The sequence below is a fragment of the Pungitius pungitius genome, chromosome 3 (genome assembly GCF_949316345.1).
Source record: "Pungitius pungitius chromosome 3, fPunPun2.1, whole genome shotgun sequence".
NCBI lineage: Eukaryota > Metazoa > Chordata > Actinopteri > Perciformes > Gasterosteidae > Pungitius > Pungitius pungitius.
Window position 1 is genome coordinate 10,052,505 of NC_084902.1, and position 23,506 is coordinate 10,076,010.

Consider the following 23,506-nt stretch of genomic DNA (forward strand, 5'->3'; position numbering starts at 1 on the left):
GTGACAAACTCTCAAAATGAATTACGTTTGGAATTTTATGCTGAAGAGAAGGATGTGTGTGCAAACATTGTTTTTCATGACCATACCAGGGATCATCCAAATGTATATTAAATCTTCTTAGAGTTCTTATGGCAAACTGCTTCGCACAACGTACACCCCACCCCAAGAGTTTGTATACAAACGAGATATTTGAAAAATTAATTGATTTACAAGCACTTTAATTGTAGAAAGTCAATTTAATTGTAGAATGTTTTTAATATTCATATTCTTACATAAAATTGTATTCAGTATAGATATTAAATGTATCACACGAGGCAGTGTGTGCCATTTAATCCTTTCATGAAATACTACATAGAGTATTTAAAGTAAACCCTTATTTAAATGATTAGAGTGGAATGAAGCATCGACTCCATTTAGCATCTGAAGTTGTGGCTGCAGCAGACACCACGGCATGGACAGGACTCTAGAAGAAACAGTAGTGCAGCAGAGTGAATATTTGAATGGTGGCCATGTGCCAGTTACAGACACAACACATCCAGGAAGCATTTTTTCTTGTTTGTTAGTGGCCCAAAGCTCCCTCTGGTGGGTAAGCACGGTAGACAAGTGAACTATGAAAGTCACTGGTTACAATGACCGTACTACCAGATTGTACAGAGGTTTTAAATATGTAGTGTGTCCAAGTTACAAGTAAAACATTCTTGCATTTATTTCTTAAGAGCCAATGGAAATCAGACATGGGCGTAACTGCAACTACCCCCCGAAAGAAATAATTGTGACAAGTGTGCATTAGCCAAATGTTTATTTTGATTATAGTGAACTAGAAGCACTCAATTCCAACATCAAAATGTTAAATGACAGAGTACTTTAGACACATGACGTGACTCCGTGGCACCATCATTACGTTTGTCCTGTATAACAATATTTGTCAATGGTGCAATCGGTCCTCAATCGGCAGTCAGCTAAGTTTTGTGTGTATTTGCTTCACTGCATCATTAGCAGACCTGTATTTGCCCAATGGAGGGGTCAAGTGTCACACACGAAGGAAGGACTGTAACGGCTACTCCGTCAACATTTCGGCACCCTCTCCCCCCGTTGCATCCGTTAGGCTGAGCTCCTCCAGCATCTCCACCAGGGACACAGTCGGCGCTCCATCATCGTCGGTGTCGCTCTCCACTGGGATCTTCGACGCATCTGAAATTTAAAACCCACCTCTCTTTATTTACCATCACATACATCACGTAGAGTGTATGTGCGTGCGTTCAGCGGAAAGGCTGAAGTGCAGGTCGGAGGACGCTGGTGCCCTGAACAGCATGCAGTGTCCAGCTGCTCACCTCTGTAGATGTTCACATTCTTCCTTAGTGCTTCATCCTCCTCCAGGTCCTCCAGGAAATCCTGGTATTGTCTAAATACCGAAAAGCCAGTTACAGGAAGACTCATGCGGCACAACATTAGAGAATGTTATTTTTAACAGGATACTTGGCATTCACATTTCCCAATTACAGAATAATCAACCAAAACATCGGCTGGGAGTTTGTGCCAAAATAAAGCTCATGTCCCTTAGAAACTAATACTGAACATGTATATATTTAGGGAAGTACTCGGAGGACAAGGTGCGCTAAACTGATGTTTACATGATTTGAGGCTACAAACAGGCATCACGTGTGTTGCTACATTACCGTTTAATACCTGGCGGCCATGTTGTTTTCACACAAGACATAGTACAGTCATTTGAATTTAGTCAATCCAACAGCGTTCTGCAGCTTTAAATACTCAACCACCAAGTATCCATTACTAGTCTGAAAATACTCCCCAATAAATGCCCTACTTTATCCTCTTAGAGTAACATTTGCTAAAAAAAAATCAAATAAAAAAGCAGCGTTTATTAATAATTGATTTAGGCTTGTTAATGTAGCATATCATTTAAATATGAACAATTAAAAAGGTCAACGACGCAGACCAGAAAGTGCTTTAGAAAATGTAATGTGAGGAAAAGATATTGGGGCTTTGATTAATTCACTTTGAGAAATTAGAAACTCAGAAGTTCTCTCCTACCTTTCATCATCTGTGTCCATGTCTTCACGATCCCTCGCCATCTCCTGCAGCTTCCAGTTCCTGCGCCTCACCCTCCTGCTGCGGTCATAGCTCTTCTTGATCAGAACCTACGAGGGTCCATGTTTAGTTTTTACAATTTAAGAAACACACTACAAACTTTTGTGATGTTATTTTTCCAGTCAGTATTTTAAATCGCCACGAGAGGTCAGTGTTCATCAAATCAACAACAGTAACTTGAACGCTGAGGCCCTGGTTTCTGAGGAGCATAGTCTCACCACGTCAGGAACGTGATGAGGGTTCATCTTATTCAGATGTTCGTCATTGACGTTGGAATTGGCAAAGTCAAATCTGTAGTGGGAGACGTAGACAGGCCATGAAGTGAGCATGTGATCAGTCTTTGATGCCAACGTGAGCAGCATCCTCGTACTCACCCCAGCACCAGGTCCCCAATGTTGAGCAGGTGGCCCAGGTACGTACGGCAGTGATACTGCTGACTGGTGTCCATCTCTGATGTTTTCTGGACCCACACCTCAGCCAGGGTGTGCTGTAACACACACACGGGGGGGGGGGGGTATAAATTAAGTTTCAATCCACTAGAACAAACAGGTTGTTCGTTTCCTGCAGTTTGTTCAGAGAGCTGCATTGATACTGGTGCAACATTCAGACGGGAGGGAGAGAAAACAGAGTCCCTACAAACCGTATCACCTGCACCATCTAAACAAACACTCCTGTGTGTGCGCCCGTCGGTTTGGCATCAACCCAGCATACAGACTCGGGGATAATGTAATGCTACGCTATTGATTTTGCTTCTAAAATAAAAGTAATGTCCCTCCATAATGCAATCTGTTCACACACACACACACACACACGCACACACACACAAACAGACCTTATTGGACCTCAAGCCAGCTCCAGCACCCAGCTTCTGGTTCCTGATGGCGTCAGTGTCCATAACAATGAACTCCTCCAGTTGCCGTCGGTTACAGAGACTGTAGAAGGGGTTACGCCAGTATGTGTTCCCATCCACCTCAGCAACTGGTGAGTTAGTGAAGAGATTATTCACGACTTATTTACCGAGTAGTCAGACAATAACGTAAGGACACGTTTAGTGGCACGCCACAACGACACATGAGGCAATACCAGCGGCTCGACACACTCTGCGATAAATTGTTTTCTGATCTAACCTACGTCGGATTTTGACAGTTGCTCACACGCTTTTCATTTGCCATCATATCACGGCTACGTGGTCAAGAAGTGAGCTGCTCTGGTTTTTCAAACTTCAACAGGTTTTTTGTTTCTTTGCCCAAACAAACACACAAGTCCTAAACACAACTCTGTTTGGATTGCATGTAAACTGAAGCAGACCAATCGCAACAAAAATATTTGTAATACTCCAGTTAATGGCTTACAGCAGCCCAAATCTGCCAAACAGAGCGTTGCCCCGAGGCTGTCTCGGCTATTCAGCCTGCTCAAAAACCTTCTGCTACAGAAATAGCGTGTTCTTTGAAGAGTAATTAAAAAACGTGCGTGACGATTACAGAGTGTCAGATTTCTGTGGAGCGGCGTCTCAGCCACTCGGAAAATTACTGATTTCACGGAGGAAGCACACCGTTGCTGATTGTCTGCATTCTTGAATTCATAATGGATCTCGCCTGTCGGACTCGGCTCTGACGAGGTATAATTAATCTATTTTGATTTGTGTCTCGTGCCGCGCCATGACTGGGAGCAGAGGTAAGCTATAAAGTAAAGACTGTGATCAACATGTGGTCAGCAGATGGGGTTTAGACCACAGCGGGACTGAAGCAGTGATTTCATTATATCACCATGGTAACACAGATGTGTCTTGAAGACTAAGACCCAATTTTACTGCAATTATTAATCAAGCAGGAATATATATATATGTAATTTTGGACCATTAGTTGAACAAAACAAATGTTTTGATTGATAAAGCATCATAATAAAATGGTTGTCACATCAAAGTTACAAGGAACTTTTGTTGTTTTTTAGGCTTAAAATAAGCAAACACTTCACGGGGTGTATAAATTGAAAGAGAAAAAAAAACTGAAGTCTTGGAAACTTCTGATGCTCCATAGAGCTCACATATCTGAATAAGCTGTGTAGTAATTCAAACTTAAAGTGGACTGACAACCGTATTCCCACGGCTGCAGTATTATTTAAACACAATTGAGTTGTAGATAGAATTGGACGTTGGGGGTCAATCAGACCTGTAAAAATACTCACTCTGCAGGGTGTTGGGATCGATCAGGTGGATGGTGCTGGTGACACGGACACACACACAGACTTGACCCATGTTCCCGAGGCTCTGCGCCAGCCGCGGTGAAAGGCACACTACGTTGTCCTAGCAACCAGACAAAATCAGACAAACTACGGTCAAACTCAAGTTGAAGGGAGAGGAATAAGAATTTGGACTTTATGTAGTAGTTCAAGGTTTTGCGATCAATGGGGGGAAAAAAGAAAAGCGTCTGTTTGAGCTGCATAAGAAGAGACCGCACATGAAAGTCAAGAACACACCGGCAAAGAATCTAAAAAGTCAAAAACAAATATGACATTAACATTCCCGGCTCCATCTGCATGGCAGCTGATCGTAAAGGAGCTTTCCAACAGAATGTTTTTCTCTGAACTTACTAAGTGAAGGCCTTAGATCTGACATGTTCCTAAATGACAGTTCTTGCTTGTCTGTGGTGTTGAGCAGAGATGGATGTTTCTAAGCTCTAACTTAAAAAAACAATCAACAACTTTGTTGTATACGTTGTGTTGGGGGTTTGGGGGGTAACCTCATGCACACTAAGGGTCTCTCATTAACTTAGTGACCTACATTCTGGACCAAACAGATTCACAATGGCACTGATGGGTATAAAAGTTTCTCCTTACACCAAAAGCTTGGTCACACTTTATTGCTCTCCACAGGAGGAATTTTTCTGCTGAATTGAGTCAATAAACTCATGTCTGTACTTATGGCTAGTGTATTTATTATTGTGATACTTAATCACAAATAAGCTCACGATACTTTTGATTTCCACCACACCTTGCAGACAGGTACAATCTCCAGGGAGTAGGTGCTCTTATAGTTGAAGGTGTTTGAATGGATGTCGTGAGAGATGAGGCGCTGGGACGTCTTTGACCTTAAATAAAATAGAAAGTGTTTATTATTATCATCATCATCATCATCATCAGGTATCACTCAGAGACCGCAACGTTCACACTGTCAAAGTTAGAAAAATGATGACAACAGGGCTTTAATGTAAAAATCTGATGTTCTGCACAAATGTGTCCATGTGTTGTGTAGTCTAACTCACATCAACTGTTGGACGATCAAGACAACATTTATGTGACAGGATTATGTCATGTTTGATGTTTTTTAAAACATGTTAACAAACACAGTACAGATAAAATATGGCTCAACATAAATTCCGTTCTTTAAAAAGGACTTCTTTATTAGGAAATTCATTCCCTTAGACCAACAGTTTGATAAACATCTACCAGCAAACTACTTTTCCTCTCTGACATATTCACTCAAAAATGTCTGGATTGTTGGGGGATAATGGTCTAAACTATTTTGAATCGTTTTAGTGATTTGCATTTGAATAAAGAGGGATTGCTGCTCCAATGTGGAAACTGAAAGAAACAATGTTTTCATAGACAGAAATGTGGTCATTTCTCACCTGCAGGGCACGGTGCACTGGAGGAAGTCAACCATCTTCATTGCGTGCTGCTTAGAAGCATAGTAGAAATCAATCCCATCTGAGAGGGAAGAGAAATGCCATCAAACACCTCCACCAATACATTCATCACAGGCACGCTTCACAGGTCGTCGTCTTTTCCGAACATGCACACACGCACAGCCATGCATGTGGGAGAAAAATATGGAAGCCATGTTGAAACCATTATAAAACTTAAAATTCCTAGCGAGATATAAAAAAAAAGATTTAAAGTTGAAGCAGCATCCAAAAGCCTACTTCAATCACATCCAAGAGAGGGCTGCGGCTGAGCCTTCACTGAAAGACTTCTAAATAAGAGCATGAACATTTGCATTGCAGGAATCTTCTATGGCATGCCTGCTCTCATTACAGCACGCTGATTAGATGCACAACACATGTCTTCCCCCGAGGCGCACACCAGCACAGCTGTATGGACTGATTGGCACCGGTGATAGGCGCGCATGGCTTGATGTCTGGTACGAGGTAATTAACATTCAACGCATTATAATGTTCTGCTCCACCCCACAACAGCAGTAACGAATAAGAAAAGTTTCCCACTTTTCAGTGTAATTTGTTTGAAAACCTCCTTCAAAATACAGATTCATACATGAAAGAATGATTTGTATATAATCATTTGTTGTTAACCTACCATTGACTTCTTTGATGTTGAGGGCATTCTGGTGGAGTTTGTGCTTGAGGATCAGCTGCTCTAGATAGTAGAACGTCTTTTTGTGAACAGTCTGTAATAAATAAATAAATACATTTTAAGAACCACCAATTGCATACAGATACTCATACACCTCCTTCCAGCCACATTTATATGGAACCCGTTGCCATTTTTGGCCGTTCACCATTTTTGTTTGGTGTCAATTCCAAACATCCTGCATTGCTTCACAGCAAAAACGTTACAATGATGGAACTTTGGATTTCATTGTGAAGTAACTGCTGAAATTATACCACCAGCGAGGGGTAGCAACTGAGGATCATTTAACCAATAACAAAGAAAACATGTCCATTTTTGATCAATACACTGAACCTACAGCTTAAACTTTTAACATGTTATGAAAATAATTAACTCAAAATAATAGTGCTGCAAAAAGAAAATTAGTACAATAAATTGGGGGACCTCAATAAACACATTTTTATGGGAGTGAACCACAGGGGCATCATTAAGGTGTGCAGAAGCAATTGGATGAATGTTTCCAGCCCCGAGCACGGGCAATTTTTCAAGCACTCCTGCTAACAGAGTAAATCCTTTGAACATATCAAACTGCTTTGAATGGACAAATTATTCCCGTATCGCCTAAAACCTATATCATCTGCTGGTTGAACATGTTAGGAGAGTTCGGATCCAATAAAATAGCAGATAGAAAATAGAAAATAAATAAATAATTTTAAACGCCTGTTAACTACTACACATACAGACAAAACATGGGTCAAAGGAGGGGGTGGGGTGTCAGTATAGGCTTCATCACCAGTCTTAACCAATGAGAGAATTTTGGAGGACGGGCCTAAAATTGCTGCCGCGCTTATAGAAAACAACAGGCGGGGACAGAAAAACGGAGGAAGATAGCAAACTCTTACATGAACATTTTAATTGGAAATCTCTTCCGGATGTTGATAGAACATCACTCAATGTACAGTGGTTTGTCTTTTGCTGAGATTTGCAATTTGTGTTAACAAGCAACTGAACAGGTGTACCTAATAAAGTGCCCGGTGAGTGTATATTTATGGGACATCTCATCAAACCAGACTCCTACCTTCTGCCTGACTTGAACCACAGCCTTCCAGAAGTCCTTGGCCTCCACACGGTGGCAGTCGTCACACATCTGGTACTGGATGACATACTCGACCACAAACACCTGCTGTAGGATAGCGCCATTCATCACCTGAAGATACAAAGACACAAAGTTATATCTGCTCCAAATGTTTGGGAAAAAAGCGACAAAACAGCGCAAAAGATTCAATCTGACCCACGATGCCAATAAGCTACGTAAGTGGTATCTGGAGAGAGTATAGTAGAGACCGCACAAGAGTACAAACAAAAGGGATGGCATTGAAAGGCACAGGACTCAGGTTCTCACTAAATGTCAGCGAGATGAGATAGCATCTTCTGGCAAAACACACTTGACTCCAACACACAAGTAAAAACACTGACCACTCACAGAAATTAAAGACAGGTCCGTTAGTTTAAATGTCACTCTCCCACAACGTTTTCTTACCTCCTTCTGGATGGTCACTTTCATCTTAATCCTTTTGGAGTGTGGCTCTGTCCACAAGAAGCCAGCGTCAATGAGACGCACCTGTGAGGACAGGGATGCCGTCAAATACTGTAGTGTATATCATTATAACAAGTCAGGTACATTAGGTGGACACCATATTATGATGAAGTCCATGACAAAGAAAATACAGAAAACGTGAATATTACATAGGGTTGAAAGCATCACCGTGCAACAATAACACATGGGACAGGTTACATACTTGACCATTTACCTGCAATGTTCATTGACATTTTTGTGATTGGAAATGTGCTTTTTGAAGTTTAGTCTGGATCACACTTACTTTGGTCATAGAGCTCTTAATTTTTTTCAGGCAAAGGGCCAGCAGTTCCCTGGACTCCAGGGCACATTGCATCCAGGTGGCTGGAGGCTGCAGGTACCTGCACGGAGGATGAAGGTGTGCATTCAACCATCAACTGTACCAACAAAATATCTTACACAGTAAGTTGTACCTGTAACTGTTTTCTAAAGGGATACAATGAGGTACTCTTGGTATCCAGAAAGAACTATGTTGACATCTGCTAATTCAAAAAAATGGAGGCGGCATGAAACAAACCTTTCACACTGCTTGCAGAAGTTCACTGTGACCTGCTTGGGGATCCCCTCAGAGATATCAACCTGAGTACGCAGGCAGGCCACACACATGTTGGCTGGGTTGGGGGGAATGGGGACGCCACAGGTACAGCACAGGCTGGGAGGGAGAGAGGCAACACTGGTAAAACTGCTGACTAGTTCTCTCCTCGGTTTATTTTACAGTGTTTTATTTAAATAGTTTTCTGTCAGTCATTGATTTCGGTCGCCTCTAATGCTAGTTAACGGGAAGACATTAAAAATGTATGTACGATTATGAATCATGAATGCCCATTGAGATGTCTAAAGTTTTTCAAAAGTTACATTAACATTGAAATATGGATATCATAATAAGCATCTTGCTAAATTCTCTAAGAATAGTATAACTTCACAGAACCACGGAATGACTGTTTGAAATAATAGGTTGACAATTCTTCATAATTTGGTTTAGAACTTCAAAATTGATCATTGTTGAGACACTTAAAGTGAATAGAGCAATCAATGGTAATAGTTACAGATATGCATTGATCAAAATGTGAGACTTGGGAAAGGTCTGTCAGGAATCGAGTACATAAATAGTATTTGTTCACTTACATATTCCCCTGGATGCTTTTGGCAGGAGCTTGTACGTACTCCATTCTCGTCAACTGTACAGGTGAGTGTAGGTCAGTGGATCGTTGTGAATTCTGAGGGCGAAAATATGACTGATTTAACTTCCACAGCATAAAAATATAAGAGAACATCAAACGTTAGCTATTAGCGAGCACTGGATATACACCAAATTACATTATTATAACCGCAAGTAATAACATGATAGTTAGGATTTGTTTTTCAAATTCAGAAACAAACATTTAAATAAAGACAGCTAATAGATACTTGAAAAGCGGCAGTTGGGCTAGTTTATGTTAGCCAACTGGTGGTCTAACTTACATTCAGCAGCTAGCTAGCATGGCTAAGTTGCTAGTATTTACGCCTTATACTAAAAGATATTTGTAAAAAAACAAACACACCATGTAAACTAAAAGTAATTGACAGCTACAATTGGCATCGGCGTAGTTGACAAAACTTACTGAAGTTATTTCGATGGCAAAGCCACAACACACTGTGAAGTAAAGTCATCCACGTTTTCCCCACCGAGGTGCAAGGGAGGATTGGTGACGTCATGAAAGGCAGAAGGACCCCGGGACTGTCTTAGCTTGCCTGACTAAATCTCCGTTAAAATATTTTAATACGCCAATAAAGGTCGAAATGAAACATAATTAGCATTCAATTAAATAATCCGCAGTTAGGGGAAACGGTATAACTATAGCTGTTGAACATTTTTGCCACAAGGCTTTCATAACTAAAAAACAGTAGACTATATTTCTCTGTTGCAACAATATAAGGATATGCCTTATTATGTATTAGGCCAAATGCCGGCTAGGCCAACCAATTGAATAGTATATTCATAATGAATGCTTACAATGTTAGACCACTTAACCTTAGCTTGGACAGCAAAAAAAGAGAGAAAGTAAAGCAGTATCATATTCGTTAGTTGTTTCTTTTCACATGCTGCCTGGATCTATTTGCACATCATTCCAACAGCAATGTAATAGCAAGGAGAATTGTTATTTGACTCAAATGAGTATATTTGTTTTGGGAGTTACTGTCTACAATGTGAAAGAAATATTTGACCCCTTAGAATTCAGAAAACAGATCCCATGACCTCCAAGCGTTCATAGACAAAATATGAATTGAATTTATTTACCTCTAAAACATGAAATCTTAATGAAAATCTTAAACATTCTCAATTATGCAGTGCATCTTTCTGATCTTTCATTTTTCAAAATGTTCTCAATAAATACATTTTTCCTTTATCTTGCAAGTCCATTCCAGGAGAAGCCTTTTTATAATGAGTGGCAAATTAGCTGCCTGTTGCTGTTAATCCCCCTTCCCACACTCATCATTTAAAATTAAATTGGCAAAAATCCTATGTTAGAATGAATCAATCCTCCGTCCGTGAGCGCACCTGCATAGCGGCTCACTGGACGTGTACTGTGAGAAATATTTAAACGCACATTAATTATCATTTATAGGTTATCATAGGGACAATAAAGTAGCTACATTACCCTGGTGTGAGTATTAATTGACCATCCGTATGCAAGACATGTCCAAGCTTTAATTCAAAGTCGTATGAAGTTATTGGCCAGATGCTTCGTGACGTTTCCATTCCAAAACTGATGGTGACGTCTGATCACTGACTGGTTGATGGAACATTACGAGCGGCACCTGAAGGCACCACCCTCGTTTAGTCAGCCAGCAGCAGACAGTCGCCGCCAGAGTAGCAGCTGGGAATGTGAGCGGCTGCTGCTGCTGCTGCACGGACCTCTACTCACGCGACTGGACACCACAGCAGGGTCTGACCGGGAAAGAAACTCTCTCTCTCGCTCTCTCTTTCTCTCTCTCATTTAGACAGTGCAACGTGTTTAGTCCGTGGAGAAGGCGTGTGGGGGGGGGCAGGGTCGTTTGTCTCCGCCTGCATCAAATGGTCACCAGACAGCCGGTGGGGACTCACTGCGGGGCCGCATGCTATAGAGTGGGAACCGGCCGGAGAATCGTGTGTACCACCACCACCACCACCACCACCACCACCTCCTCCACACTGGTCTGTGAACTTACGCCACCCCCCCGCACCTCCTGCTTCAAGTGTCACTCCGTGTGACCCGTGTCCCGGTGGAGTGAGGCGCTCGGTTAAATGTTTCGCCGCCACCAAACCGCTCACACCGACGACGATGGACTGAAACCCACTGCGGTGCCCACGCGACCCGCCGCGACTCCCTGCGCGTAAATAAATGCTAGAGGATACGATGACCCTGCTGTCTCTGTTAGGTCGGATCATGCGTTATTTTCTGCTCAGACCGGAGACCTTGTTCCTGCTGTGCATCAGCCTGGCCCTCTGGAGTTACTTCTTCCACACGGACGAAGTGAAGACCATCGTCAAGTCCAGCCGGGATGCGGTCAAGATGGTCAAGGGGAAAGTGGCGGAGATGATGCAGAACGAGCGGTTCGGCGGGCCGGACGTCCTGGACGCGGAGTTCTCCAAGACTTGGGAGTTCAAGAGCTACAACGTGGCCGTGTACTCCATCCAAGGCCGGCGAGACCACATGGAGGACAGGTTCGAGGTGCTCACCGACGTCGTCAACAGGAGTCACCCGTCTATATTTGGGATTTTTGACGGCCATGGGGGAGATGTGAGTACTAAGAGAATGAAAGCGAAAATGTTGTTTTAAAAAATATATATATATATATATATATATCTGTGTCTCATCCGGTTCGCTTCAGTGTGTCACTGTCTCTCCAACAAAATGCACGTGCGTGGGTACCAAAGGCCCCCGCAGGGACCCCAAAGTCCGTGCAAGTGTATTTCTCTGTGTTCTGTATCCAAGCATGTCTGGTTCACAGCCAAATTTGCATTAAATCCACAAGTTCCATAGAATGGAGTAAGGCAAATGAAAGTATGCTAAGGACAGCATTTTCTTTACTCTTTTTTTTTTACCGAAAAGTGTAAATAAAAATGGATCAGCGTTGAATTACCTGAATCACCTGCCTGTGTTGAGCAGCTGGTACAGTTTTAACTGATGAGACGTTTGTTCCAGCTGAACAATGGGTGATCTGATAACTTATTTATTACATTAGATTTACACAAGATTAAGGATAAGTTGCGATAGTTTGTGGTAGTTTCAGGGCTGGACTGTTACAGTAACTTCCAACTGTTTGTTGATTGTCAATGTTAAAATGTTTCTCCCCTGGACCTTGCCCAAGATTTACTGTATTGTTATTCAATCAAACAGGAATTCATTCAATGTGCAACATAAGCACAACATTGAAATGCTGAAGGTCTTTATTTGGGCACAAAGACCCTTTTTATAAGACCGGTTTTGGTCAACCCAAAGACTCAAAGTTCAGTATTCTTGCAGAAGCCACTTAAGTCCCTTAGTGGCTATTCTGTTTCCAGTTTATTTAAGCAATTTGCAAAGCCGCCTTGCACGTTGTCAAGTAGTTAATGATAAGTGGTGCAGGGGACAAACCACAGTTATGCGTAGGATCCCATAATTCTATCTATATCCACATGACTAAAACTCCCTTCTACAGCATTGAACACACATTCACCCACACGTAATCTGTTCTCCTCCAAAAGGCAACCATCTATTTACAGCTGAAATTCCAGCCAAAAATATCCATGTTTTTTTTCTATCCGAAAACAATATTTTAGGACACCAATAGCACAGGCCTAACACGATTATAGCTGGAAGGAGGAGGATGAACTCAAACCGGTGGGCTTCGGCGGCATTTGTGTATACAGCTGAGCTCGATATAAGTGATGCAAAATGGCGACTCCCCTTAGTCTAAAGTAATCTTGCTTCTTTTTCATCTTTATGTTGGATAAAGGGACAAAGAGCATCTGAGAGAGGATGGCACAGTTTGACTAGAACACAAACACACAAGTTAAAAATTCAAGCCATAGCTTTTCAGGACCGTATTTATCTGACAGAACTGCAACCTGCGCAAATTGTAAGTGACCCAGTAGACCATTTCCCGCTGTCTCTTATCTTCTCTTTACTTTGACTTGTACATCATACATGACGTCTGTTGACCAGGCTGCTCTGGTTTGTTGAGGAGCACCACACTGTTTTTAGGCCTGACAGCGACTCTGTTTTGACTGCTGTGGTCGGATTGAGGCTGAATGATAACATGCTTAAAAAAAGCCCGCTTGAGGCATGAAGGATTGCTGTTCTTTTGGGGGGGGGGGGGGGATTCAATTTAAGGCTGCGTTGCTGACTGCCGCAGCTTTTGACCAAAAGTGGCATTGGATTGTTTTTTCCCTGCAGCCTTTTTTCCCTGTGCTTCTTCTCTCTATGGAGTTATTCTTTAAGAGACCAGTGACCTAACCTGTGAGCGCTGCTATAGCTACCGCACAAAGAGACCCGAAGAAATGAACAGCGAAAGGGCGATCCATGTTTGAATATCTGACGGTAGAAAGGAGAAAACGAGTGGGCGAGCATCTAGGGTAAGACGAAGAAGAAGAGACTGTTGGGATTCGCCGGTTTAGACTAAGAGCTGTTTTATTACTGCATGTCCATGGGCAACGAATTGGTGGGTTTTCCATTCCCACGCCCTCTTTTGAAGTGTGTGAAATGGTTGCCAGACAGCAGCCCTCAAAAACAACTTCTTCTCTCTTACCAAATCTAGATTTATTTGTTTGTTTGTTTGTTATCCAGGGGCCATTGAGCATACGGATGTTTTGTGGCCCGAGGCAACGCCAGGAAAACCGGCTGCATCAGTTGGCTAATTACTGAGGTGTCAGCCGCATTCATTTCTCCACACACACACACACACACACACTGCTCATCCAACGCATAAACACACACTCATTAAAGCAATGTCGGCCTTGTGTCAAACTTGATCAGCAACATCAACAGCTCTTGTTACAAAGCCTGTAATGGACAGCTCAACAAGACGCCTTCAAATCACTGGCTTTGTTTTTGACCATCAGGCAAAAAGATGAATGTAAGCAGCACATTCTCTGATTGAGAAAGAGAAATGGTGTATTTTGAGTGGTTAGGCAAATGCTTTCTCTAACTTGTTTCACTAATTTATCTCACAGAAAGTTATTGTAAATGTAGGCTATAAATAAAGCTGTAAGCATCTCTGCACCTGAAGTGATGACCGTATCATTAGTACAGACTGTACGCAATTACAACCCGGTGAAAAAGATGTAGTTATGGGATATATAAAAGCACTCTAAATGCATTTTTAATGATGGACCTGATGGAGTTTTAGATTGAGTGAGTCGTGTTTTTTTTTCTCCTGAAATCGTTCAGAAGATCTGTATTAATCTCATGTCTGTGCACTCATTACGGAGCTGCATGATTAAAACAAACAAGGTAAAAATCAGCAGCTGGTAAATATTCTTTTAAATCAAAAGGCCGGATAGCTATTGCTCCTTCACAGTTAAGAAAGCCAGTCAGTTACCATATTCATCTCCAGTCAATGCTAAATATCTGGAAACATCCCTCCACATACTCTTGGACACAACAACCCAATTTGATTTCTCACATGTTTAACACAGCCATTCGAAGGTGTCCTATTTGGTGATTTCTCAGAGAGGATTTCTCAATTTAATGGAGATTTCTAGCTGACACATAACCTGCACGGGCGTGATAACCCATGTATTTTCATCCGTACAGCAGCAATATGCACCACTTCCTCCCACGCTGGCATGTAGAGAGTCAACCATACTCTGCTGCTCCCTGCCTCGCTGTCAGCTTGTGGCTTTGCAAAATAACCTCAACTGTTCCTGAGTACAGAAAAGAGATTCTGTAGATGCTGTAATGTGGGACCTGCTTCTATCTGTCTCTTTTGCCATCCTATTAGCTTTTGTTCTGTGGATTTCGTTTCCTAGCTCTGTCTTTCAAGTAGTTTGGATCGGCAGTGTTTGTTTGTGAGTGGGCTGTGATGGATGTTTCGTTTCTAGCTGTGTTGGAGGTGGTTGTAAAGTAAAGGAGAAACACCCCCCCCCCCCCCCTTGAAACCACAGGGACAGTGACCATTTTTAGATTGATCATCTCTGTACTTTTTTCACCTATTGCTTTATGTTGAGGTTTCATCTTCATTATTCATTTCCTGAAATGTAGAGCGGACGAGGCTTTTGAGTGCACCTTGAAGCTGTGGTGCAGCGTCGATTTTTAGTTTTATCCACCTCATAATTAAGGGCATTTCAGTTGGACAGGCTGTTTTAGATTAAAGATATTTAAAACGTGTTTACTCCAGGAGCATTAGGGTGGGTTCCACAGTTTCGATACTAAGCAGTTTGAATTCCTTCAGAGTTTGTTTTCACTAGAAAGATGAAAGAGCCAGCATGTGACCATATGCATTGTTGGCATTACAGGATTGGAGAGCAAACGAAGGGCGGGAGTGTGTAAAGACAGAGGACAGGTGTGTGTGCGCGCTCATGAATATTTATATATTTATGTTTGCACAGGAAGGTGCATTGCTTCTCCTTCATGGATGTTGAGGACACACGCGGAGATAAGCGGAGACGACTTCACTCTAAGAGGCTCAAACGCCAAAGACTTATCAGGACCAGGCTCCTGCTTCACACTATTTCACATCACCTTGTTAAGCATTGCGCTCAGCAAGTTCATAAAATAGACTTTTCAGGTACACATTTAGAAATAATGTTTTTTCAAATTGTTGAAGCACCTATAATCACTATTTATTTTATATGGACGATGTGACTACTCTTATTTAAAAAGGCTTTCAGGTAGTCACAAACCCACAGAATTATCACCTGAATTTGCAGTTTCCTGATCCAATGACCGGTGAACACTGAGTATTCGGCACTTACAGAGACATGTTACCTCCAGCTGGTGGAGACCAAAGCAGATCTAAAAGTATGTTAAATTTAGGATTTAAGTTCATTAGGGGGTCACAAGGATGGCTCCAAGTGAATGTGTCCTCGTATCTGCTGGATGTTTTAAATAGCCCTTAAGTGTGTCATATCACTGTAAAAGGTGAGTGTATCTCATGTACCTCAATGCCTCATTCCCTTCTATAAACCAAGACCTGAATGGATTGGCTCTACAGAATGAGGCAACACTGCTTCAGTCATGCACTTGCGTGTCCTTGAGTATGACTGAATTCATTGACTTTGACTGTACATGGCAAAACATTACATGTCATTTAGCTGATGCGTTTATCCAAAGCGACTTTCAATAAGTGCATTTCAACTATAGAGATACAAACTCGGAAGAACATATAAAAGAAAGAAAGAACAAATAAGCTAATTTACAATTTGCTATAGATAAGAGCCATTATGTACAAGTACAATGTAAGTGCTACAATTTGTTAGTGTTTGTAGTCAAAGTATAGTCTGAAGAGGTGTGTCTTTAGTTTGAAGATGTAAACTCTGATGTCATCAGAGAGCTTGTTCCACCATTTAGGAGACAGGACAGCAAAGAGTGGTGATCTTGTTGAGTGTTTTGTTCTCAGTGAGGGAGGAACGAGCCGTTTGGCAGATGCAGAGTGCGCGGGTTGGGATGTAGGGTTTGTTGACCATGTCCTGGACGTAGACCGGACCCGATCCATTCACAGCACAGTACGTGAGCACCAGTGTTTTGTACTGAATGCGAGCAGCTGCTGGTAGCCAGATATCGATCTAATTGGGGAACAGCTTAATTGCTCATTACTACTGAGATCCTCCCGTGGCCTCCTCTCTCACCTGTGGCGAAAGCTGCTGCGCAATGTTTCAGCCCTTCCTTGATGTCAAGTGAAGCAGAAAGTGGAAAGCACACAGGACGTCATGTTCTGTTGGAAAAATACTAGTGTAGCAGAGAAGGCACCGCAGAGCTGGAGGACTCTGCTGAAAAGTCTTCTGACCTTTTTTCAGTAATTTGTCCTGGGCGGGGAGGTTTGTTTTCCATATAGCGGAAGACTCAGGGGTTCAGTCACGGAGTGAACGCCTGCAAATAAATGAATGGAACTGTTGCTGTCACGCCGCCCAAATGTTTGGCCTTGGAGTTGACATCTGTAATCTCCTCTCTTCCACAGTCCAATTTTTTTAAAATAAAATACTTTCCATCATTCAGAAATCAACTTATTTATTTTGCCTCGTTTGTGTATTCAAATTAATCAGACCTGTTTTTCCCTTTCCGGTACAGAGTGCTCAATAATTTAACGGCCATCTCTGTCAAACCCATTTTTGAAACCCCCTCCGACAAATTATACACAGATCTCGAAGCAGAAGGAAGCCACAACGGGATTGTTCACACACCCATCACTTGGTTCACTGTATATGTTGAGCTTTCTGGGAGGAGGTCTTGTGTGGAAAGTTGTTTTACAAAGTCAGAGTTAGTATTTAGCGTCTTTTTTTTTCTTCCCCTGCACTTCAGTCGCCCCACGTCACCCTTATTTTGCTTTTCACTTATCCCCCCCCCCGCCGCCTCCACGTCCTCTTCTCTATTTGGGGGGGCTTGGCAGTGAATGAATAACAAAAAAGCCATCTCTAAGGCCCCCCCATCTCCCCGGACACCGCGGTGTCCACTTGCCTCGGCTTCTCGCCACACGCAGGCACCACAACCCCTTGTGAAGTGATCCCCGATTTAAGCTGCCAAACAAGCTGATTGTGTTGCAAGTGTAGGGTTAAAATCCAATTCTAGACGTTGCAAAGCTACAAGTGTGGCTCTGAATGCAGAACGCTACGGCACTGTATTACTCCAAAGCTGTGCTGTGTGTGTGTGTTTTATAGCTGATTAGCAGTCTGTAAATCTAAATCAAATCACATGCCTGAAACTGACTGGGCTGCTTTGTTTACACTTTTGTTTTTGAAAGCGTGACATTCCTGTTCGTAAAAAAAAAAAGAAAAAAAAAAAAAAGACAAACGTTACGTAAAAGGCTGAAATAAAATAATGCGCCTTTTCTGCCTTTGAGGATCATCTGTGATTTTGATCCGACTGGAGGATCTTAAGTCTGTCCGCCAGCTCAACAATTGTTTGTTTGTCTGTGTGCGCTTGAGAAAACCGACGACTCTGTTTGAGTTTGCCTGCTCGCTGTCTTGGCAGCGAAGGACGTCGGGAGAAGGATGTTGGCTGAGGAAAGGTAGTAAGTCGCAGCTGTTCAGAGATGGGGACATTAGCGGGATTGTGCGCGGAAAAAGCGACTGGGCCGTGCCTGCTGTCAGGCTCCCAGTTGTGGCTCCTCCTCGCGCCTCGCTGGCCAGATGGGCCTGTGTGTGGGGCAGGTGCATCCTGGTCAACAGAAACCGGCCCCCCTAGTTCTGTGTGCTCTTCTCTGATCAGCGTCTCTGTCCTCAAGTTGGACATAAACGTTCTGAGAGAAACTCATTTAACTACTTTGAATGGTAAATGATTCACAATATTCAGACCGGCTCACCAGGATGTAATCTAATCATCTGCCCACGCCCACACACCAATGGCAAAGCCTTCAGGAGCAATATGGGGTTCAGCGTCTTGCCAAAGGACTCTTTCAGATGTGGACTTCCGATTTAGTAGATGACGTTCTCAAAATGTTCTGGAGCTGATCTGCCGCACACATGTGCCGCACACTTCCAGACACGGATCCATTCAGACAGCAGGAATGCAGCAGAAATGAGTCTTTGATATTTGCTTATGGTTTCTATTGACTGTGAGCTACACATATGAAATACACGGTGTGTGGAACAGACCTTGAGTCAGGTTGTCTTTTACACTGTAACAAAGGCTCACGGGATAAGAGAACATCAGACTCCACAGCATGTCATTCATTTGTGCTTATTATTCAAATCTTGACATGTGTGTGATTTATAAGCTTAAGAGTTCTTTCATCCTGTGGTTCCTTCTATTTCTTCCATGGCACGTAGTGGGGTGGTGTTAATCTGCTAAACCATCTGCTTTGTAAGCGTTGGATGAAGGTCGAAACGATTTGAGGGTGAGGAGAAAATTAAAAAGACAAAAAAGGAAAGGGGGGTAAAGAGTGATTTGAAAACTGATTACAGACTAAGCCCACATCATCATCAAGGTAAACACAATGATAAAAGTAATCTTCTAAACTTGATCAAACAAATTTAAAATGCATTCCAATCTGGTTGTATCCAACTTTTTGTTCTTGATCCCGATCCATGTCAACTTAGGTTGTTCTCATCCTCTGGCCTCTGTGACATATACTCTACTCTATACTATACTATGGCACACGTTGGTGTTTGCTGAGATGAACATTATTTGTTCAGCAATTTAGTTTAGAATTCTTATTGTGCCGTTTCTCAGTGAATGTGTTCATTTAAATAAAACCTTACATATATGGCTTGCGAAATTAATCGCAATACATGGTTTTAACGTACTGTAAAAAATATGTATGATTTAATACCATTCACCTTACTGAGAAGTAAAGACGACAAAGGAAAAACGTTCTGGGCATTATAACATTTAAAATCACAAATTTTGTCAGAATATCAACCACTTTTGCAAATCCACTTCATCCCAGTAGTAGCGCCTTCACTGTAGATCTCCATTGCAATGAGCCAAATGGCATTTTATCGTACACTAAGCCAATAAAAATGGAAAACAATAGATGCAGCATAATAAATATTCATCTTAGATTCCTGGCAAGCCATTCTTTAGTGCAGTGTTTTTTTTAATATTTCATAGGTATAATTTCTTTAGTGAATTCAGTTTCTATTTAAAGTATAAAAGTAGCATAGCTGGTGATGGTTCTCGTGGATGGGAAGTTTAGAGGCAGATAAGCAGGGTCGGTAATTGATTAGCGCGGTGCAGAGGAAGCTTACGGGGATGTGTTGCTACCGCTAACGGCTCAAGGCCCTTAGGATGCCTGCTCTCTTTCTTAGCGCCTCTCTAAGCCCAGGCTAAAAGGAGTAGAAGAGACAGCGGGGCAGATTAGATTTACACTAATCCCACAGGGGAGATTGGGACTATAAACTCTCTCCATGGATTAATTTTCTTAATCTTCCCCATCCAACTCCCACTTGTCTGTATATATTTATTTCCTCAATGAAACCCTGATTTCCTGTTGAATGTGTCAATTTCTTAATATTCCCTCTCTTTGTGCATCCAAGTCTGTATGTTTCCCCTCTTCCAACGATGGTTTCATGATGCTTATCTAGCAGCAGAGCTGGCAGCTATTCTTACAACTGCTTGAAGGAGGAGAGATGCTTCATTGAGGGTGAGAAGAGAGGAAAATGATGGCATGGATGATAAGTGCCCTCATTTAGGTCAGGGAGGGAGTAGGGGGGCCGGGGGGTGTTGCAAAGAATAAATTGCTACAGGCGTACAGAAGTAATGAAGACCGTAGAATGGGCTTAAAGTTGTTGTTCGGAAATGCAGGGAAGACTGGGACAAAAACATGGATGCTGACATTTTTTAAACCCAATTTTCCACGCTTGCAGCACAACTCGTGTTAGACAGACCTAATACACTATGAGTTGTATTGTGTATGAAGTCCCAGAGGATTTTACTTTTATTTTTTTAATCTTTTGATCATAAGTCAGACGGACTAAAGGCCACGGCACCATGGGGCAGTTCCTCTCCCCAAAAAGCATGACACACCCTTCTACTCCTTTCTTCTGTTTCTCTGTCTTCTCTCTCACACTCTCTCTCTGTTGACCTTTTCCCTGCAGCAGTGTGTCTGTCTTCTGTCTCCTACCTCTTCATCCGCTCTGTTTTCTTCCGCCTTCCCTACTTGCAGCGGGTGAAATAAAAATTTAACACGTCACCATTTTTCTCAGTAAATATATTTCCAAAGGGGCTATTGACATTAAATATTCACCAGATGTTGGTAACAACCCAAGTAATCCATGCATACAAAGAAACAAAGAAGTTCAGGAATAAAGTAATGTGAAATGACACAGTGAAAAAGTATCGAACACGCTTACTGATATTTATTCCCTACTTTGTACAAAAGCCTTTGTTGGTAATGACAGCTTCAGGACGCCTCCTGTTCGGAGAAACTAGTCGCATGCACTGCTCTGGTGTGATTTTTGGCCCATTCTTTAACAGTCTTCAAATCTTGAAGGTGCTGTGGGCCTCTTCTATGAATCTTGACCTTCAGTTCTTTCCATAGATTTTCAATGGGATTTAAGTCAGGTGATTGGCAGCAAACTTTTAACGAGTTCCAACATGCCTTTTTTTCAGCAGTGGAGTCTTGCGTGCATACAGGCCATGGCGTTGGAGTGCATTACATACTGTTTTCTTTGAGACAACAGTATCTGCTAATTGTAGGTATTTTTGAAGCTCCTCACAAGTGGTCCTTGGCTCTTGGACAACTCTTCTGATTATTCTTTTCACTCCTTTGTCAGAAATCGTACGAGGAGCACCAGGTCGAAACAAATTTATGATGAAATGAGTGTCTTTCCACTTCCGTATTATGGCCCCAACAGTGCTGGAACATTCAGAAGCTTAGAAATGCGCCTATAACCAATGCCGTCATTGTGTTTTGCAACAGTTAGGTTGCGAAGGTCGTGCGACAGCTCTTTGCTTTTACCCACCATGGGATGTGTCTCATGTGACACCTTGGCAATGAGACCTTTTTGTAGGCCATCAGTTGGGACTGAACCAACTGCTATTAATTTGCACTGACAAGGGTCTGGGTTGCTTTTTAATTACTGATAGTTTTCAGCTGTTGCCTTTCTTCATGTGTTCAATACTTTCTACCTGTGTCATTTCACATTATTACACAACTTTATTTCTGAACTTTTGGTTTCTTTTCTTGGTTCCTATGAATGTATTACTTGGGTTGTTACCAACATCTGGTGAAAATTTCATGTAAATAGCTCCTTTGGAAATACATTTACTGAGAAAAATGTTGACGTGTTTAATGCTTATTTCACCCGCTGTATCTCTTCTCTCCTTCTGGTCCTCCTCTGATTCCTCTTTTTTTCCTCCGAAATCCAAATATATCATTCTGTGTCCAGCTTGATATTATCAAGGGACTGCAATTGGAGATGTGTGAGGAACAGTGGACACACACACACACACACACACATTTGACTGGGCTATTCAATTACAGTTTTTGTAGGTGTAGATCACCGTCGAATGTTAACTGTTTGATGGTAGCATTAAATACTGACAGAATTTAACTGATAAATATCTGATATATAATATATACAGATATTTGACTTTTTCTCACACTGGGTTTGATTCTGTGCCTTTTCATAGAATGAGAAGTATTTTCAGTGTTCCTCTTCTTCATGTCTTTTTTTGACCTTTTGCTCTACTACCGTACTCTCCCACCCTTGCTATATCCATTCTGCCCCACCCTTCCCTTCTCCTTTTCTACCTCGGTCTCCCCCACCCTCCTCACCCCGTATACCCGCAGAGTCACCTTATATCTCTGCAGTCTGTCTGACTAATTTATCACTCGTCTGAAATATTAAAGAGCCTGCTGCCGTCTGTCCCGATGGGAGTCCACAACAACAGACATGCACACGCAAACACACACAAATTAGTCTCTTGAAGATGGCACATGCCCTGTAGCGCTTCAACGTGCACAAACTATTTGTCTTCCCCTGGCTTCTACAGGCTGATCACAGTTTGCTCCCCTAGGACCCCGTGGAAGCCTGAAGACTGACACGTCCTCTTGCTGCAGATCTTATAATTTATTTTTAGAATGATATGGTATTGTAGATATATCCTATACTATGATTATTTCATGTTCGCTTAGTTTTTCAGTTGAGTGAACACAAAATCCTTATGCGTTGCGGATTAAGCAGCCATGCATTATTACAGTTACTGGAAGAAATCAAAGATGACATTCCATTCCTGCAGGTGTTAAGCTCCTCGTTACGGTTTTTGGCATCAGGATCATTTCAAGCAGTCACAGCATCAGCAGCGGGAACATGGCAGTCTGCACTCGTCACAGCACAAGTAACCAGTCAACACAAACATTTCCCCACCAATGATGACGAAAAAACACTTTTGTTGCTGAATTTTCGTTTTTTTACTTTTTTTACTTTGGCTGATCTATGATACAAAGGCAGAAGGAGGTCTGGTCTGTTCACTTGCGTGAGTGAATTTTCGCACTGTGCGGTAAAGTGGACAAAGAAAGGTGCCGATTACCTGGTGAGCTGCAGGTTTTAATAGCGAGTCCTATCAGTCTCCCATTAAGTTGGGAAACGCAACTTTGAAAACAAAATACTTTTAAAAAAAAAGGGCTGCAGCAAAGGCTGAGATTCTTCTATTCTTAGCAGGCAGTCCCTTTGGGGGGCAGTGGTGTCTATGGCTGGAAAGGGTGAGCAGGCCAAAGTGGACTGGGTCAGCAGCTCCATGATGGTGCCGCACCTGCTGTGGAAACTGTGCTGCCTTAAAAAGACCTGTGGCCTGACGCCCGGGTGGCTCTGCC

The 23,506-nt window shown here is 42.2% G+C and overlaps 2 protein-coding genes across 3 annotated transcripts in view; one reads left to right on the forward strand and one right to left on the reverse strand.

The window, feature by feature from the left end:
* Window positions 1-784: 784 nt before the first annotated feature.
* nmd3 (NMD3 ribosome export adaptor) lies at window positions 785-9,831 on the reverse strand. 2 transcript variants are annotated; one of them, XM_037473393.2, is made up of 16 exons: window positions 9,691-9,831; window positions 9,215-9,306; window positions 8,607-8,741; window positions 8,334-8,430; window positions 7,994-8,074; window positions 7,532-7,660; window positions 6,421-6,511; window positions 5,736-5,814; window positions 5,099-5,195; window positions 4,294-4,411; window positions 2,942-3,087; window positions 2,484-2,596; window positions 2,328-2,400; window positions 2,053-2,159; window positions 1,332-1,402; window positions 785-1,191 (listed from the first exon to the last, which is right to left on the reverse strand). In XM_037473393.2, exons 2-16 carry the CDS (start codon window positions 9,256-9,258, stop codon window positions 1,058-1,060), a joined length of 1,515 nt encoding a protein of 504 aa, XP_037329290.1. In that variant the 5' UTR covers window positions 9,259-9,306; window positions 9,691-9,831; the 3' UTR covers window positions 785-1,057. The 2 variants fall into 2 exon arrangements, with proteins under 2 accessions (XP_037329290.1, XP_037329284.1); XM_037473387.2 differs by having other exon boundaries at window positions 9,631-9,787.
* Window positions 9,832-10,840: 1,009 nt separating this feature from the next.
* The window catches only part of ppm1lb (protein phosphatase, Mg2+/Mn2+ dependent, 1Lb), a 33,384-nt gene continuing 20,718 nt past the window's right edge, over window positions 10,841-23,506 (forward strand). The window contains exon 1 of the mRNA XM_037466580.2: window positions 10,841-11,850. Coding sequence (XP_037322477.1) covers window positions 11,452-11,850 — 399 coding nt within the window. The 5' untranslated portion in view covers window positions 10,841-11,451. The remainder of the gene's footprint in view (window positions 11,851-23,506) is intronic.

What these genes read in the sequence shown, in the direction of transcription:
- nmd3 (XM_037473387.2), bottom strand. An exon ending in CAGTGCACCGTGCCCTGCAG is followed by an intron (nt 5,196 to 5,735) that starts GTGAGAAATGAC and finishes ATTTTATTTAAG; the next exon opens with GTCAAAGACGTCCCAGCGCC. An exon ending in CTCATCACGTTCCTGACGTG is followed by an intron (nt 2,160 to 2,327) that starts GTGAGACTATGC and finishes GGACCCTCGTAG; the next exon opens with GTTCTGATCAAGAAGAGCTA.